Source organism: Aspergillus oryzae, chromosome 2 (genome assembly GCF_000184455.2).
Source record: "Aspergillus oryzae RIB40 DNA, chromosome 2".
In the NCBI taxonomy this organism is placed as follows: domain Eukaryota; kingdom Fungi; phylum Ascomycota; class Eurotiomycetes; order Eurotiales; family Aspergillaceae; genus Aspergillus; species Aspergillus oryzae.
The window spans coordinates 1153607-1168912 of NC_036436.1; the positions used below are offsets into that span (position 1 = coordinate 1153607).

Sequence of the window (15306 nt, forward strand, 5' to 3'; positions counted from 1 at the left end):
CTCATAGCATTTTCAAGCGCATTTCGATATAAATATATAACTTCTATACCGGCATCTACACCTACGACCCGTATGGAACTTTGATATATCCTTCATATTCTCATATTCTGATAGCACCATAGCCATTAGAAGACGGAGGCTACTATACTCATGAATATTCGAATAATATCGCAAGCCTAACCCTCCAAGCCTTTCTGACACCTATTTTGATAATCAAGACTGCCAGCAGCATAGACCAGCACCAGCCAGCTTCACAAGTCATACACCAGTCGAACTCGGCACATAAAGGCTGGCTACCATAGCAATACAATAGCATATCTTGCAACTGTCTTTAAACAGTCGTGTGTCAACAGGCTAGCGATCATAGCGGGGAGCCATAGCCTCAACCCAATGCAGCCACTATCGCGGAAGTCTCGACATGGAAGTATTCTAACGTCACTAGAACCACAATATACGCTAGGCGATATGCTACCACTGGACACAAGACCATCAATGAACTGATTTACTTCATAGCAGCCGGGAAGTCCCAGTACTCATGGAAGCTACAATCTAATTCATCCATCCGTGGGCCCCGGAGGAGAACCCTCCTATATGTTCTTTACTGCAAGGGTGCTCTGTGGATCATTGAGGCTACTTATCAAATAGTGTCCTGTGTGGGCTATATCGCTGTGCATTGGCATTAGGGATACCTGTGCCTCAGATGCATCACATAGAAGTAACAACTAGCAAGAAAGCAAAACCAGAAAGACACTCCACTTTCGTTCACACGGTGGACAAGATAACTCCCAGAATAATTACTTGAATGGGTTCTATGGAAAACTCATAGCGAATGAAATACAAGAGCCAACATTGGTGAGCAGCTAAGGCTAGGCTGTCAAGCCTTGAGGATTTTATCTCAAGTGATCCGTTGAATAGTGATACATCCACACAGCACATCTCCTCGCACACTCGCAACATACTTCCTTTTCCCTCCTTTTGTCCGTCTGTTCTAAAAACAGTACAGTTTAAATGAAGGCACATAACGAACCCAAAACCAGAGCTCGATTCACCATCGAGGTAATCAGAAAATCAGTTTCTACGAGGTGAAGTTCGAACCTCGGTCCCTTCCTAAAGGGGATACCGGCTCCGAACCCTAAAATGGGTCTGCAACGTAAAGTTCCAAACAATATACTTAGCAAGTGGATCGACGCCGCATTTGTAACGTTTACCAAGGCACCGAAGCTATCTGGCAATAGCCACTGCCTGATTTTGGAACAGTTTTCCTGTTGTGGAGATAGCGGCCGATCTTTTACGTGGCGGGTTTCTTTTTTCTAGCGTGTTCCCGACTATTGATATTGACTCGGAGGCTCGGATAATGTATACAAGAGGGTCTATGGGTTCAGACTGTTTTTAGGATTGGTGCTGTGGTGCGTATTGGGAAGGGTTAGTGGATCTGGGTAGACTATTTACTACCTTCAAGTTTGGTTACGGGCTTGTGCTAATTTGATGGAGACGATCTACTGCTCGTATTAATTTCCGTGGCAGGAAGGAGACTTGTGTCAGGTGAATGTGTAGTTTATTAAGGTGCTAATTTAACCTTACTATACATATAATTGATTTTGATGAGATATCTATGTAGACCACCGCGTCGTATATTGTACATGGGAACTGAATCTCCGTGAAGCATAATGTCCCGCAGCTTTTTGCTGCCACCCTTTATATCAATCAAATACACCGGCCCAGATGCAAGCAATTAAACATGTAAGTCCCACACCGACAGAAGAGAAGAGTCGATCCGCAGTCAAAACGCCAATAGCAATACAGTAACCAGAAAGGTCATAAGAATGGTCAAAAAAAGAGCCTGCGGATGGATGGATAGAGTGGAGAAAAATCATAGGTATCTCTTCTCGTAGATCTCCTCATAGCACTGAACATGGTCACCGACGGCAAAGCTAGTCCAGCCTTCGAAGCCGATACCACATTCTGTGTCCTTACGCATTTCGGTCACGTCCTTCTTGACGTTCTTGAGGGAATTTATGGAGCCTATAAGAACAAGATCAGCTTCCAACTTGTAGAAACAGAGTTTTACCCAGTCAAACGGGACGGGGAGCTTACCATCAAAGATTGTTTCCTGGCCCCTGATTACTCGTACTTTCCTGGCCTTGCTAATTATGCCATTGCGTACTTTACATCCAGCAATGGCTGTCTTCTCTCTCCCCTTGAGTGTGATCTCGAATACCTGTCCGATCTCCGCTTCTCCAGTGACACGGTGACTTACCGACGGAGGTAACTGTTCGCTTAAGATTGCTTTGACATCGTCAATGAGTTTGTAGATAACGTTATGATCCATAATTTTGACCCCTCGAACTTCTGCCATACGAGACATGGCAGGGTCGATAGGCATATTGAACGAGACGATATGACCATTTGCTGAAGCTGCATGCTCAATATCAAACTCACTGATTGGACCGACCTCGGAACGGAGCACATTAGCAAAGACTTCGTTGTTGCCAATCGCAGTGACCGAGTTTAAGACAGCCTCTGCAGATCCGCCGACGTCTGCTTTGATGACAAAATGTACTGGTTTAGGGCCAGATGTCTCCTGGACAGAGCCGGCAGTCTCAATGCCCTCGGATTCTTCCTGTCGGCGCCTCTCGAGTACTTCACGCCGTGCCTCGTTGATCGCCACGGTATCCTGGCCTAGTTTCTGAGTCTCGGTTTTCTCCAGTCGATAATCCACGACGTCCTTGGCCTGCTGCTCGTCAACAGCCTCAAGAAGTTCAGTCCCAGCAGACGGTTGTTCCCTCCAGCCGTCAACCTCGACTGGCATGCCGGGGGTAGCTTCGGAGATTGCGACGCCCGCCTCATTCCTGAGAGTGCGTACACGAGCCCAGGTTGTGCCCGCGACTATGATATCTCCCGGCCGTAGTGTACCACGTCTGATGAGCACCGTCGCCACACGGCCATAGCTTTTGGTTGTCCCCTCAATCACCCACCCCTCAGCTTTGCCGTCCACCTCCGCTCGATGGTCGAGAACCTCCGAAAGCGTGACGATAGCTTCTTCGAGCTCTAACATGCCCTGGCCAGTTTTACCACTTACGCCAATCGCTTGGACGTCGCCGCCGTAGTCTTCGACGTGTACACCGTGGATAGAAAGATCCTGTTTGACTTTCTCGAGATTGATATTCTCCTTGTCAATCTTACTGATAGCGACAATGATAGGAACTCTGGCTTCAGTGGCGTGCTTGATTGCCTCGATTGTCTGGGGTTTGACGCTATCATCTGCTGCGATTACGAGGACTACAATGTCAGTGACATCTGCACCACGGCGACGCATATCCAGGAATGCAGCGTGGCCAGGAGTGTCCAAGAATGTAATGGTCTTTCCAGAGGGCATAGCGACAGAAAAAGCACCGATGTGCTGTGTAATGCCTCCGTGTTCTGACGCGGCCACCGACGAGTTTCGAAGCCAATCCAAAATAGTAGTTTTGCCATGATCAACGTGTCCCATAATAGTCACCACCGGTGGTCTGGAAGGTAAGATGGACTTGTCTTCAGGCTCGGGTGCAGCTGCCAGGTCCTCATCCTCTGCAGTTTCGAAGATGGGCTCGAAATTGTATTCGGCTGCGACAAGGCCGGCGGTCTCCGCGTCAAGAACGTGGCTGTATGTGACACCCTCAAAGCCCATATCTTCCATTTGTTGAACAAATTGTGCGGGCCGCACTCCGATGACATCCGCAAGATTGCTAACGCTGATGAACTCCGGTAGATACAGTGGAATTGAAGCCGACTCTAACTCTTTTTGCCGAGCCTTTTCCTTCTTCAGCCGTTTGCGTTCCTCGCGGCGACGGCGACGGTCATCTTCTTCCTCGTCATCCTCTTCAGCCTCGGACTGCCGTGGCCTACGGCCATCCCGACGCTTCGAGGCCTTCTCGGAATGAGTAACATCGGTGTCATCATTTAGTTTGAGTGAGGACGGATCCCAGGACCATGGATCCACCGGAGTATCTGCTTTCTTTGGCTTGGGTTTGGACTGTCGCTCACGGCGACGCTCGGCAATCCTTTCTTCTCGAGCTTCCGCCTCTTCCTCTTCGTTTTTGAGATCGTACACAAGCCGCGCTCCCAGTGGTTTTCCCTTACTAGTCATAAATGTCCTAATGGCATTTTCCCGTCTAGTAACTGCTGCGGAACCACCCTGTTCTTGGTCCATATCGGACAGCATCTCATGACCCAGTCTCCGAATCTTTAGGGTTTCTTCTGAAGCGCCAGCTTTGCGCGTTTCAGCCCTGCGGGTTCTCTCCATTTTCTGCGCCGGATTCTTGGAAGGCCACGACGGCCACGCCAAATCTGGTCGGACAGCTTTACAGCATGGGCAAGTCTGATGCTTCCCAAAACAGTTATATTGACAGTCCGGGCAGATCCAGTCTGAAGCACGCAGACTTCTCGGTACATGTCTGGTATTTACCTCTAGATCTTTATCAGGCTGCAGTGATCGGCTCTCCCCATCGTCGAAAGGACGTCGCTTGTTCTGTCGCCTTGGAGGTCGGTTCCAATCGGCCCGCGATTCCGCTCTACGCTGTGATGCACGTAGCTCTTTTTCTTGCAGTCGTCGTTGCTCTTGTTCTTCTGCGGCCTTCTTTGCTAATAAAGCATCTCGCATCGCTTGCTCTGCTGGGCTGAGACCGGCCGGCTTCTGTGCTTGTTTGGTTCCCCAGCGAGCACCAAATTTGGGCTTTGGGGTCGCCACATTGGAGCCTGCTTCTTCGCTACCTGCATTCGATGAAGATGATTCGGATGAGTTGAAGGCTAAGAGGGAAGAACGAAAGCTTCGCCGGGGAAGGTACGGTAATCTCGGAGAGAAAAGAACATCTCTGTGCCTGGCGGCGCAAGTCCACTCAACACCATGACGGCGGGATAACTGTAGAAGAATATAATCAGATGTTTACTCCGAATGTGGACAGCGGAATCGAATCGACCGTTTGGGGAATGCTCACCTCCAAAGCCGCACGCCGGTGCATAATGGAGAGACAAGGAGTGGGTTGTCTTGTCACTGGTTTCCCTCGGGGCAAAATTCCGGCCGGTAAGGGAAAGTCTCTCGTAGCTCAGCACAAACTCCGTAATACTTTCCCGCCCGCCTCACGTGCATCGGCGTCTCCGCCGAATCGGAGGCCCTTATTTCCCATTACTTCGCGCCATCGTTTATTCTGATAAGCACATCGGGGGACCTGTTTTTTTTATATTCTACATTCTCCCTGCTCCATTGATCTTTTTCTCTCCTCTCCACTCCTTTCTGCTGTTTCAGCTGTTGCCCCAATTGCCCCCGATCAACTAGTTACTGAATCATCGCCAATATGGAAGAGAGGGCACTCGAGGACTTTGAGAAGAGCGACGGAGCGCTGCGCACCATTAAGGATTTGGGTGCTGGTGCAGCTGGTGGAATTGCTCAGGTTCTTCTTGGTACGTTGTTGAGATCATTGTCAGTTCTACAGGGTTGAGATACCCTTTGTCATTGCAATTTGGTTTATTACGTGTAGAGTCATAGTTTTTGTAGTTTCGCGGGAACATCTGTAGTACACACAGTGTGCTTCTTTCCAATTTGTTTATTTTGGTGATTTGTGAAATAGCGTTGATGATGAGTCGCTAATCTTCGTATAGGACAACCCTTCGGTATGTACTATAGCCGGTGAGGTAGTGGAGCAATCTAACCCCCGCAGATATTGTCAAAGTGCGGTTGCAAACAACCACTCAGTATGCCAACGCCCTTGACTGTGCGAGCAAGATTCTCAAGAATGAGGGTCCCGCCGCGTTTTACAAGGGAACACTAACCCCCTTGATTGGAATTGGTGCCTGTGTAAGTGCTCCAATAACCATTATCTCTATCGGAGATCCGTTATTCTCAGTCCGAGTTCGAGAGGCTAGGGACTGACTCTAACCAGGTTAGCGTGCAATTCGGTGCTTTCCATGAAGCCCGGAGGCGTCTGGAGGAATTAAACAAGAAGAAATATGCCGATAGTAGCCTTTCCTACGGGCAATATTACATGGCTGGCGGTTTCGCGGGTATCGCCAATTCCGTTCTGTCTGGGCCTATTGAACATATCCGTATTCGTATGCAGACCCAGCCGCACGGCGCAGACCGGTTATACAATGGCCCTATCGACTGCATCCGTAAGCTCTCTGCTCAGGGAGGCGTCCTGCGGGGCCTCTACCGTGGTCAGAACGTCACCTATCTCCGTGAAATACAGGCTTATGGCATGTGGTTCTTGACCTTTGAATACTTGATGAACCAAGATGCCAAGCGCAACAATGTCAAGCGCGAGGATATCTCCAGTCTCAAGGTCGCCACCTACGGTGGGTTGGCAGGTGAGGCGCTTTGGTTGAGCAGCTACCCATTCGACGTTGTGAAGAGTAAGATGCAGTGCGATGGCTTCGGGGCTCAGCAACAGTTCAAGAGCATGACAGACTGCTTCAAGAAGACCTATGCAGTCGAGGGTCTTGCTGGCTTCTGGAAGGGCATTGGCCCCACTCTGCTGAGAGCTATGCCTGTGTCGGCTGGAACATTCGTCGTGTATGTTCATATGTTTTCCTTAATTGGAAGCCTCCCGTGTGGAAGTTGCTAACAATTGGACTTTAGTGTCGAGCTTGCCATGAAGGCAATGGGTTAAATCAACTGCCCCGAAATTGACCCCATTGTTCGTTCACGTTATCTTTTTATTTACTACCACGAATTATTGATATCCAATTTTCGTTCGAATTCAACAATAAGGGAAAAGCTATTAGACTTCCTTTCTCTTTAACACGCACAGTTTGGAGTGGCTTGTTTTGGTCATTCGGTCTTAGCATTCAGGTGATAGATGGCTCAATTTATGGATATGATGTCCTCATGCGTTCAATTCTTCCTCTCACCTCTGGTCCGTGATAGCACTGGCCCTTGAGTTATACGAAAATGTTGTTTCAATAAAAACGTGAGAACCTGCTCCGAATGGGAGGTTTTCTGGGGGTTTTGACTCAACAGCTACTCTGTAAACTCGATCGAAACCTCGTGAGAATGCACAAACTGTACTCCGTATTGCCAGTTGGTTGAATGTAGCGCGAACAAAACGTACGAGTTTCTATTCGATGATCAATGTTAGAAACAGGATACCTTGCCTATGTGTATCCCATCTTAAACCTCGAGCCGACAATAATAATATGGGGTACTCCGGAGATTGAAGTATGAATATCAAAACGGGTATAGCGCTGTTCCTGGATGCCTCAGGCAGAAGGCTCGCCAAGCCCGACATCAAAAGTTCGAGCGGAAAGATAACCCAGGAAGTTATTGCTGGTGGTAATCGGCTTCACAACCTAACACAGCACAATATGATTGCCCGGCAACTGTGTATGCGGCAGAGTAAGCTTGACTACGAATTGCGATCACATCAATGGTCTTTGAAGAAGGAAGTCCGCTAATTGTTCTCCGACTCAGGCCGCCAGCTTCATGCCTTCAACCGCCAGGCTCGGACTCTGAACTCGCTGAACCGATTCTACTCAACCGAACCACCAGTCGACACCACACTCCAGACCCGTATCAAGGAGCGTTCTGCTGAGATCGAGTCCCGCTATCAAAATGATGCTGTTCCCGAGAGAATCTCAAGGAGGCGCGCTGAGCAGTTGGCCTGGAAGGCACGAGGCGAGCGAAGTAAGCCTTCGCAATTTTACATTTCACAAGGGTAGTCATCCTTGGAGCATGTCGACTGACTGTGTGTTTCTTTTCATAGAATTCAAATTCCAAGACCTTGGCAGCAGCGTGACAGACGCGTACAAACCAGAGGATATCATCCGGAACCCTCCTAAGCCTTCCGACGTTACCCTTGAACTGCTCCTCGCTTCTCAGACACACCTCGGACACTCGACGTCCCGCTGGAACCCCCAGAACTCGCGCTACATTTTCGGTATTCGAGACGGTATCCACGTCATCTCCCTGGACGTGACCGCGGCGTACCTGCGTCGTGCGGCCAAAGTGGTAGAGGAAGTTGCAGCCCGCGGTGGATTGATCCTCTTCGTTGGTACACGGAAGGGTCAAAAGAGATACGTGGTCCGCGCCGCAGAACTGGCCAAGGGCTACCACATTTTCGAGCGATGGATCCCCGGCAGTCTGACCAATGGACAGCAGATCCTGGGCCACTGCGAGACCAAGGTCGTGAATGCTATGGATGAAGAAATCCCCAAGTACAGGGAAGCCCTGGCTGACCGCTCGGTCCTCAAACCTGACCTGGTGGTCTGTCTGAACCCTCTCGAGAACGTCGTCTTGCTCCACGAGTGTGGTCTTAACAACGTCCCTACCATCGGTGTCATTGACACGGATGCTGATCCTACCCGCGTCACATACCCTATCCCCTCAAACGACGACAGCATGCGTGCCATCGGTGTTATCGCCGGTGTCCTGGGACGGGCAGGAGAAGCCGGTCAACAAAGGAGATTGGAGAATGCAAAGAACGGAGTCCTAACCTACCCACCCATCACTCCTGAACACCTTCTCTCCCCCGAGCGTCTCGCCGAGCTCGCCCAAATCGAAGCAGGAAACGTCGCCGCCAACGCCGAGGCTGCCGAAATTGCCAACAAGCTCGACGAAGCCGTTCAGTCCATCGAAACTGAACAGGCCTCGACCCCCCAGGAAACCTCGCAGTCTACCGAATCCCAACCCGAGCCCCAGACCCAGGTTCCAGAAACCGAAAAGCCCGCCGAACCTCAACCAGAACAGCCTCAAACGCAGGCCCAGGCCCCGGAAACCCCCGTTAAAGACCAGTAATGAAGAGCGTTTCTTTGGGCGTTACTCTCTTCCTCCTGTCTTAATTTCTTTTTTCCAACCTTATCTCTGCGCACGTGTGAGCCTTGAAGCAAACTTATGGGACTGTAACTGTATAGAACATTGTAAATTCCTTGATTCGCCTGGTGTTATAACAAAAATGTATTACCAATATGACGCATTTACTGCCTCTTTTCTCTACCATATCGGGTTATAACTAAATACTGTTTATCTATTTGTCATGGAAACAACTACATTACTCTATACTTGGAAATTACTATCTAGAACTGTAGTACATATAGGATATGCATGTCGCATATATACATTTCAAGTAATGCTGGCAATTGAGGTATTTACTTATCTTTAGTGACCTACGTAACATACCAACCAGTACATAGGATACACATGGAAAGAACAGAACGCACAACATAACGTAGACCAACCTAAACCCGAAGATGTCGATCACTATGGAAAAATATCCCGAAGCGAAGCAAACTATTGGGCCCTTGTGCATTAGACCGGAACGTTAATATAGGGTCATGGCCACGACGATGAGAGAACCCCGCTTCAATGAGGTGGCCTTCGAGTTTTCGTCAGATGAAGGGGACTACTACGGGAAGGAGAAATTATGACCTATCCTTACGATCTAGAATCGCACGGAGGTAGTACAAGTCGTTCAATTGGTGGTTTGTTAGTCGCTTGGGGTGGTGGATGAGGTGACAGTTGCATGTAATGTGGGTTGATTAGTAGTCCCGAGTGGGTGGTGGGTTTTGTCATATTTAATACGATAGGTATCATTTGCAGAAGGAACTGTGTCTACTCTGTAATCTTGGCTATTTACTTTGTTGTGAAGCTGGACGCTAATATCCACTTTGATTCAAGTAGATAATAGTCTAATTCAAGATAGCAATAGTTATAATTGTAAAAAAAAAAAAAATAAAAAAGCCAGTGAACAACGCGTCTCATCGTAAGTGAGCTAATAAGCCCAGATGCAGCAACAAATCGAAGAGAAAAAACAAGAAGTGTATCCCCAGAGCATGTCCGTGTAAGCAAGGCAGACTGAAAAACATAAAGAACGTGCGAACCCGGCCAGCCGAACGAGATAGAAGTCGAAAGGAGCTAGTTCACGTATCGCGGAAAGGGATCATCGTGGAAAGGTGAGGTGACAAGAACGGGTTTACTACTTCTTGAAGAAGCCACCAAGTTGGTCCATCATACCGGAACCACCCTGCTGAGAGTGAGGGGCACCATATTGGCTGCCACCGTAGCCGCCATACTCTTGCTGCTGCTGCTCATGCTCCTTCTTCCCCTTGTACTTCTTCATGGCGTCCTCCGCGATGGAACCCATGATCGCTCCACCAATTGTACCGAGGAACCCGTGATCAGCCTTGTGGCCAGCGAAGCCACCGGCCGCACCACCGGCAAGAGCACCCATGAGGCCACGTTCACCCTCCTGAGCACCGCCGGGAGCCTGTTCACCAGAACTGTGAGGAGAGAAGTTAGTCGGTTGGACCACTAGAGTAAAGGTGGGTGTTGATAAAAAGACACATACCCTTCGTATCCACCCTGCTGACCATATCCTTGCTGCTGGCCATAGTGCTGCTGACCACCGTAAGACTGCTGGTGGTGCTCGGACTGTCCGCCGCCGCCGTAGTAGTCGTTGGCGGCACCAGAGCCGGAGCTACCGCTATGGCTGTTGTATCCCTGATCGTATCCAGAAGACTGTCCGTAGCTCTGCTGATTGTAGCCCTGTTGACCGTAGCCCTGCTGACCGTAGCCCTGCTGACCGTAGCCCTGTTGACCGTAGCCCTGTTGACCGTAGCCCTGCTGGCCTTGGCCGTAGTGGCCGCCCTGCTGGTTGTACTGATCGTAGCCAGACATGATGTGTAGTGTAGAGTTGGTATGTGATGGATGAAGAAAGTTTGAATGGATGAAGAGTGATGGATAAGTATGAAATTAAGATCGAGAGAACGGGGCTGTTAGAGCCTTTTTATAAGGAAATGGGTTGGCCACTTGATAGGATGATCTATTAAGAGCACAGGGCTGAGTTGCTGATGACAAGAGGGAAAGACCCCACCATGAGCCCAAGGCGAATCTTCCCCGTGTGCCAAGCCCCAATGTTTCCACTTGTTCCCAGCGCCCAATAATACCAGATTCGGTACGCGTACTGTCAACCTGCAAGGCTGTGCGTGTGCATGCGTGTGTGTATGTGTGTCAGTGGCGTCTGCCCGTCAACTTTGTCACTCCACACAATGACTGTCCTTTCACCTGTCACTTTGTTTTAGTGTGTCATTAAGGTAGTTCGATGGCTTCCAAGACAGATTCACATCAAGCGCGCGGGGTGGCTGTGTCACACTGTGGCCATGTGTGTGTCCCGTGCTTACAGGGCTGAGTAACGCAATCGGTATCATAATGACCATCTCAGTATGGAGTTATGCCCCGCCAAACTTCTAACGATCGTCACGATGTTACCTCCATTCGGTAATTTTGAGAAAATTCGCTGCCCCTCGTCTTACTCGGCTGGTTGCCTACGAACCCAAGGCTCTCGGCGGAGAAAAGAATGCCTCTTCAGGTCTAGTGATACAAAGCCGAGAATGAGCAGAACACCACTAGTGCATCTTTGTTGTCATTTAACTGGTGCAGTTGATCCCACATACTCGACTCGGTAGTAATTCATTCCTCAATCGTATGTAATATGTACTGATAAGTTGTACTAAGCCCCGCCATTGTACACAGTAGGTACTCCGTACATACAGTGGCACCTCACAGCCACACACTGCGGCTGTGCCCTATCAACAACTGCATGACGTCAAATTCTCTAATTAATTGCAGGATTCAAGGAGACTAGGACACACTACTCCGTATGATGATCTTATTATGATTGCAGCGTGAGAACAGAAGCTTCTATTCTCGGAACCTCGGGTTCTTGAAATTTGACAATTTATAACTTGCGGTCCGGGCTTGCCGAACCCCTCCGGCACAACTCGGGTGAGTGCATAATGGATGTATTATACATACATACATACTGTACCAAGGAACGCGGTAATACCGACGTTCCTAACAGGCAGCCATATTCTTTGCGTTTCTCCTTGCTACTACACTAGGTACCTAGGCGAAATCGTTTACCGATTTTGGTATGAGTACGTACTGCCCATAGTGGAGAGTAGCTAATCTACCTGAGGGGCGAAGATGAACTATAATTGGATACTGTAAGCGCTACTCCTAAGATAGTTTCCAATATCCCGGGCCTCTCAGCCCTTAGCACCAGCCGGCTCGAAGAACAAGCAGCGACGAGGAGCACGAAATTCAGGAACACGCTGCAAGTATAGCCTCATTGTGTTCGTCCCTGAGTTCTAGACTCTCGGCAGCTTCCGGGCTCAGCCACGGTCCCTGATGTTACTGTGAGTCGATCTACGTAGTGTCGAGAGCCGCTAGCTACATATGGCAGGTTTATGGTGGCTGGAGAGCCAGCCATACAGAATCACGTATGCCCCGAATAGAGTCGCCTTGCACTAGTTTCGTCATCGGGCAAGATTTCAGCTGCTATCTACCAACGCGCGAGGCTGAGTTTCTACAGCACTCTCTTGTTATCGAATGTCTTTGCGGCTCATTAATACTAACCAAAACAGAGTCGTCGGATGACGGCTGGATATATATCTACATATCCCGTACATCCCACATAAATCACGCATGTCGTGCAACTTGCCAAATTTCTTGAGCTATGTCATCACCAGCACATACTTGGCATACATTCAAGTCACTGCCTTATCAATGAACTCTTCAAAACTCTGAAATCAACATCGACTTCTTCTGAGAACCTCAGATTCTATCCACATACCCGTGATGAAAATACTACTATCAGTAGGCTAATACTGCCAGATGAGATATTTTCAACTTGCTCTCCTTGCTCTCCTTGCTCCTTACTTACATCAATCAGCTTGACTTAGCAGCTAGCAGTAGGGCTGAGCGCGGCGTGATGGAAGGGCCCTATTTCTACTATCCCAGTATTGTGCAAGCAGCACAGCTGAAGTTTTCTTCTGGCCGGTGAGGCCTAATTCCAAGAAATACAATCAAGGCTTCGATTTACCGTGGTTGTTTGTATGTCTTGGTGGTGGATATGGGTATCATGGGTTGTGGATATGGTACGCAAGTACTCAAATTTGAATGATTAAGGGCCACAGATCCTAGTACGATGTTAGTTGTGTATATATGCTTAAGAGACCTGAAAAACCACCCAGAATGACTATGGGAATACACGTTTCTTGCATCTAGCTGTGGGGTGGTACATTGTACTGTATAGCCTTGTCTCAAGTAATTACCATAGCTCCAACAAACAAGATCTCAGTACGGATAGGATCTGACTAGCAAACAAGTTCTTTGAATGTGAAACCAAGCCTTCCGAAACATTCCTGGGGAATGTCCTGCTCGAAAATAGGGGTCAAATATGCGGGTGATAGAGTTTATTTCATACCCAGTTACTCATAGCCAAATCTTTCTCTGTTCTAATTCTTATTGAAATTCAAATTCTTTGTCACCCAACGCAAGAGATCAGCCCTAATCCTCCTATCATCATACTAACATAAGGTCCAAGCTTCCCACCACTACAAGATCTACATCCCACACGCGCAAACTGCGGGTCACCAGAACACAAACGCAAGGGAAAGAAAAATAACAAAGCGGCCTTCCTGCAATGTCACAACATCTTAGTCCTTGAGCTGAAACACATTTTGAAACCCAACCACACCAAAGATCCATCGCGAAAACAAAATATCTCAACTCAAAATTCAGACGTCTGGAAAAAGCCCTCATCATGTGACTTCCCTGCTGCATGGGCGATCAACAAGACGGCAGATTTGGATTGGCAGGGTCATACTAACAGGTCCAAACTATTTACTTTTTGCGGGTCGCGGCTGACCTCCTAACAAACCACTCACCTCATATTAGTAGGGTGTTTATTAAGCACCTATGACGAATGGCTCTTGAGCTCACCTCATGGTGTTCGTCGTGGTATCCACTAGATCGCATATAAAGCTGTTCATAATAGGCAGATGACCCGATCATCACACCCCCTTGCGCCGAATGATGTAGGGCTGCCGTGCGGCTGGCGGAGATAATTTTGCGGTATGGGATGTTCGTGCGATATTTTTTTTTGTTGTTGTCGGGCTGCTTTTTCTTCCTTTTTTTTTTCCTTTTCGAAGGTACGGAATTTAAAAGGGGTTGAGCTCACCTGAGCTGTTTTTGAAATGCTTTTTTCCCTTCTTTCTGTTCTCTGGTTAGGCCTATAGATTAGGTTTTGCTGGCACAAAATGGCTACTACTCTTTATTTATTTTTGCATCTTGTTCTTTTCTCAGCTTACCACGGTTTAACTTATGCCTCTTACCCCCCAACAGTATATCTCATCCGTCATGGCGAAAAGCCAGGCGATCCACTAGACAGTGGACTAAACGCAGATGGCTGGAAACGAGCTGAATGCGTCCGGGAAGTGTTCGGAGAAGCTTCACCCTACGATATTGGCTATATAATGGCACCGCATATTAATAAAAGCAAGTGTTCTCTGCAACTCTACAAGCTTCCCCTATCTGAGCACTACACACAATACGCGAAGAAAACAAGTACCCACCCGTATACAGGATAACTAACCAATCCGATAGAAGGAGAACACAGACGCTCCTACGAGACCGTTCATCCACTAGCCACAGACCTCGGTCTAACCGTCGACACTTCCTGCAAGCGGAACAAAGTCCACTGCGTCGCAGAAGCAGTCAACGACTATGACGGGCCCGGCAATATCCTGATTTCCTGGCGGCATGGAAAGATGAGAGAGTTGGTTCAGGCGTTGGGGTATGATGATCCGCCTGAGTATCCTGAGGATCGGTACGTTGATCTCGCTACCCTTGATATTCCTCTTGATATTGGTCGTGGTGGTGGGAGAGCTGGAATAAAGCGTTGATTATATGAGGAGAATTCTTAGTACTGACCAGGTCTTTCTTGCAGGTTTGATTTGATCTGGACCATTCCGTTCCCGTATGACAATATCACGGACATAAGGAGCGAGGACTGTCCGGTGTTAGATGTGCCCGAGGAATTGGCAGTTGATCTCTGATGATTCTTTGCCTGTTGATACAACTTTTTATACCCATAAGTGAGGAGGTCAGGTGGTTATATGCTACATGGCTGGAACCAGTAGCCTAGGCTTAGATGCAGTACAGGAAGCGCATATGAGATACGGGAAAGATTCTCCCTACATACATGCCACTATACCTGTTATCGGATAAAGTATGGAAGATACAGCAGGGTGTTTTCGCTTCGGAGCTTGCAAATGCATCATAGGATTGGATTGAATTTATAGCGGGGTGCCAATTGCGTCATGAATTTGTGCTGAACTCAAGGAATAGAATGTCTATTTGCTTTCTTCATCTCAGGAAGGATCAATTGGATCAATAGGGTGTTCAATTCTGACTGTTAAGTTGTCACTGTACAACAATAGAATTTTGATACCTCATGTAGGGCAGTCAGTCAGGCTGAATTCGGAGTGAAGTAAATT

General features: G+C 48.3%; 4 protein-coding genes across 4 annotated transcripts; 2 read left to right on the forward strand and 2 right to left on the reverse strand.

Moving 5' to 3' along the window:
* Positions 1 to 1870: 1870 nt before the first annotated feature.
* On the reverse strand, positions 1871 to 4997 carry AO090001000453 (translation initiation factor 2; the record flags this gene model as incomplete). Its single annotated transcript, XM_023234561.1, has 3 exons — positions 1871 to 2022; positions 2095 to 3907; positions 4974 to 4997. 3 exons carry the CDS (start codon positions 4995 to 4997, stop codon positions 1871 to 1873), a joined length of 1989 nt encoding a protein of 662 aa, XP_023089672.1.
* A 333-nt stretch (positions 4998 to 5330) lies between these two features.
* AO090001000454 (putative mitochondrial carrier protein (Ymc1)) lies at positions 5331 to 6641 on the forward strand (the record flags this gene model as incomplete). Its single annotated transcript, XM_023234562.1, has 4 exons — positions 5331 to 5436; positions 5694 to 5830; positions 5916 to 6544; positions 6611 to 6641. The coding sequence occupies 4 exons, from the start codon at positions 5331 to 5333 to the stop codon at positions 6639 to 6641; spliced, it is 903 nt and encodes a 300-aa protein (XP_023089673.1).
* A 694-nt stretch (positions 6642 to 7335) lies between these two features.
* AO090001000455 (mitochondrial 37S ribosomal protein uS2m) lies at positions 7336 to 8764 on the forward strand (the record flags this gene model as incomplete). Its single annotated transcript, XM_023234563.1, has 3 exons — positions 7336 to 7366; positions 7442 to 7654; positions 7734 to 8764. 3 exons carry the CDS (start codon positions 7336 to 7338, stop codon positions 8762 to 8764), a joined length of 1275 nt encoding a protein of 424 aa, XP_023089674.1.
* A 1177-nt stretch (positions 8765 to 9941) lies between these two features.
* hel10 (putative high expression lethality protein Hel10) lies at positions 9942 to 10642 on the reverse strand (the record flags this gene model as incomplete). Its single annotated transcript, XM_001818924.3, has 2 exons — positions 9942 to 10245; positions 10314 to 10642. The coding sequence occupies 2 exons, from the start codon at positions 10640 to 10642 to the stop codon at positions 9942 to 9944; spliced, it is 633 nt and encodes a 210-aa protein (XP_001818976.1).
* Between the last annotated feature and the right edge of the window lie 4664 nt (positions 10643 to 15306).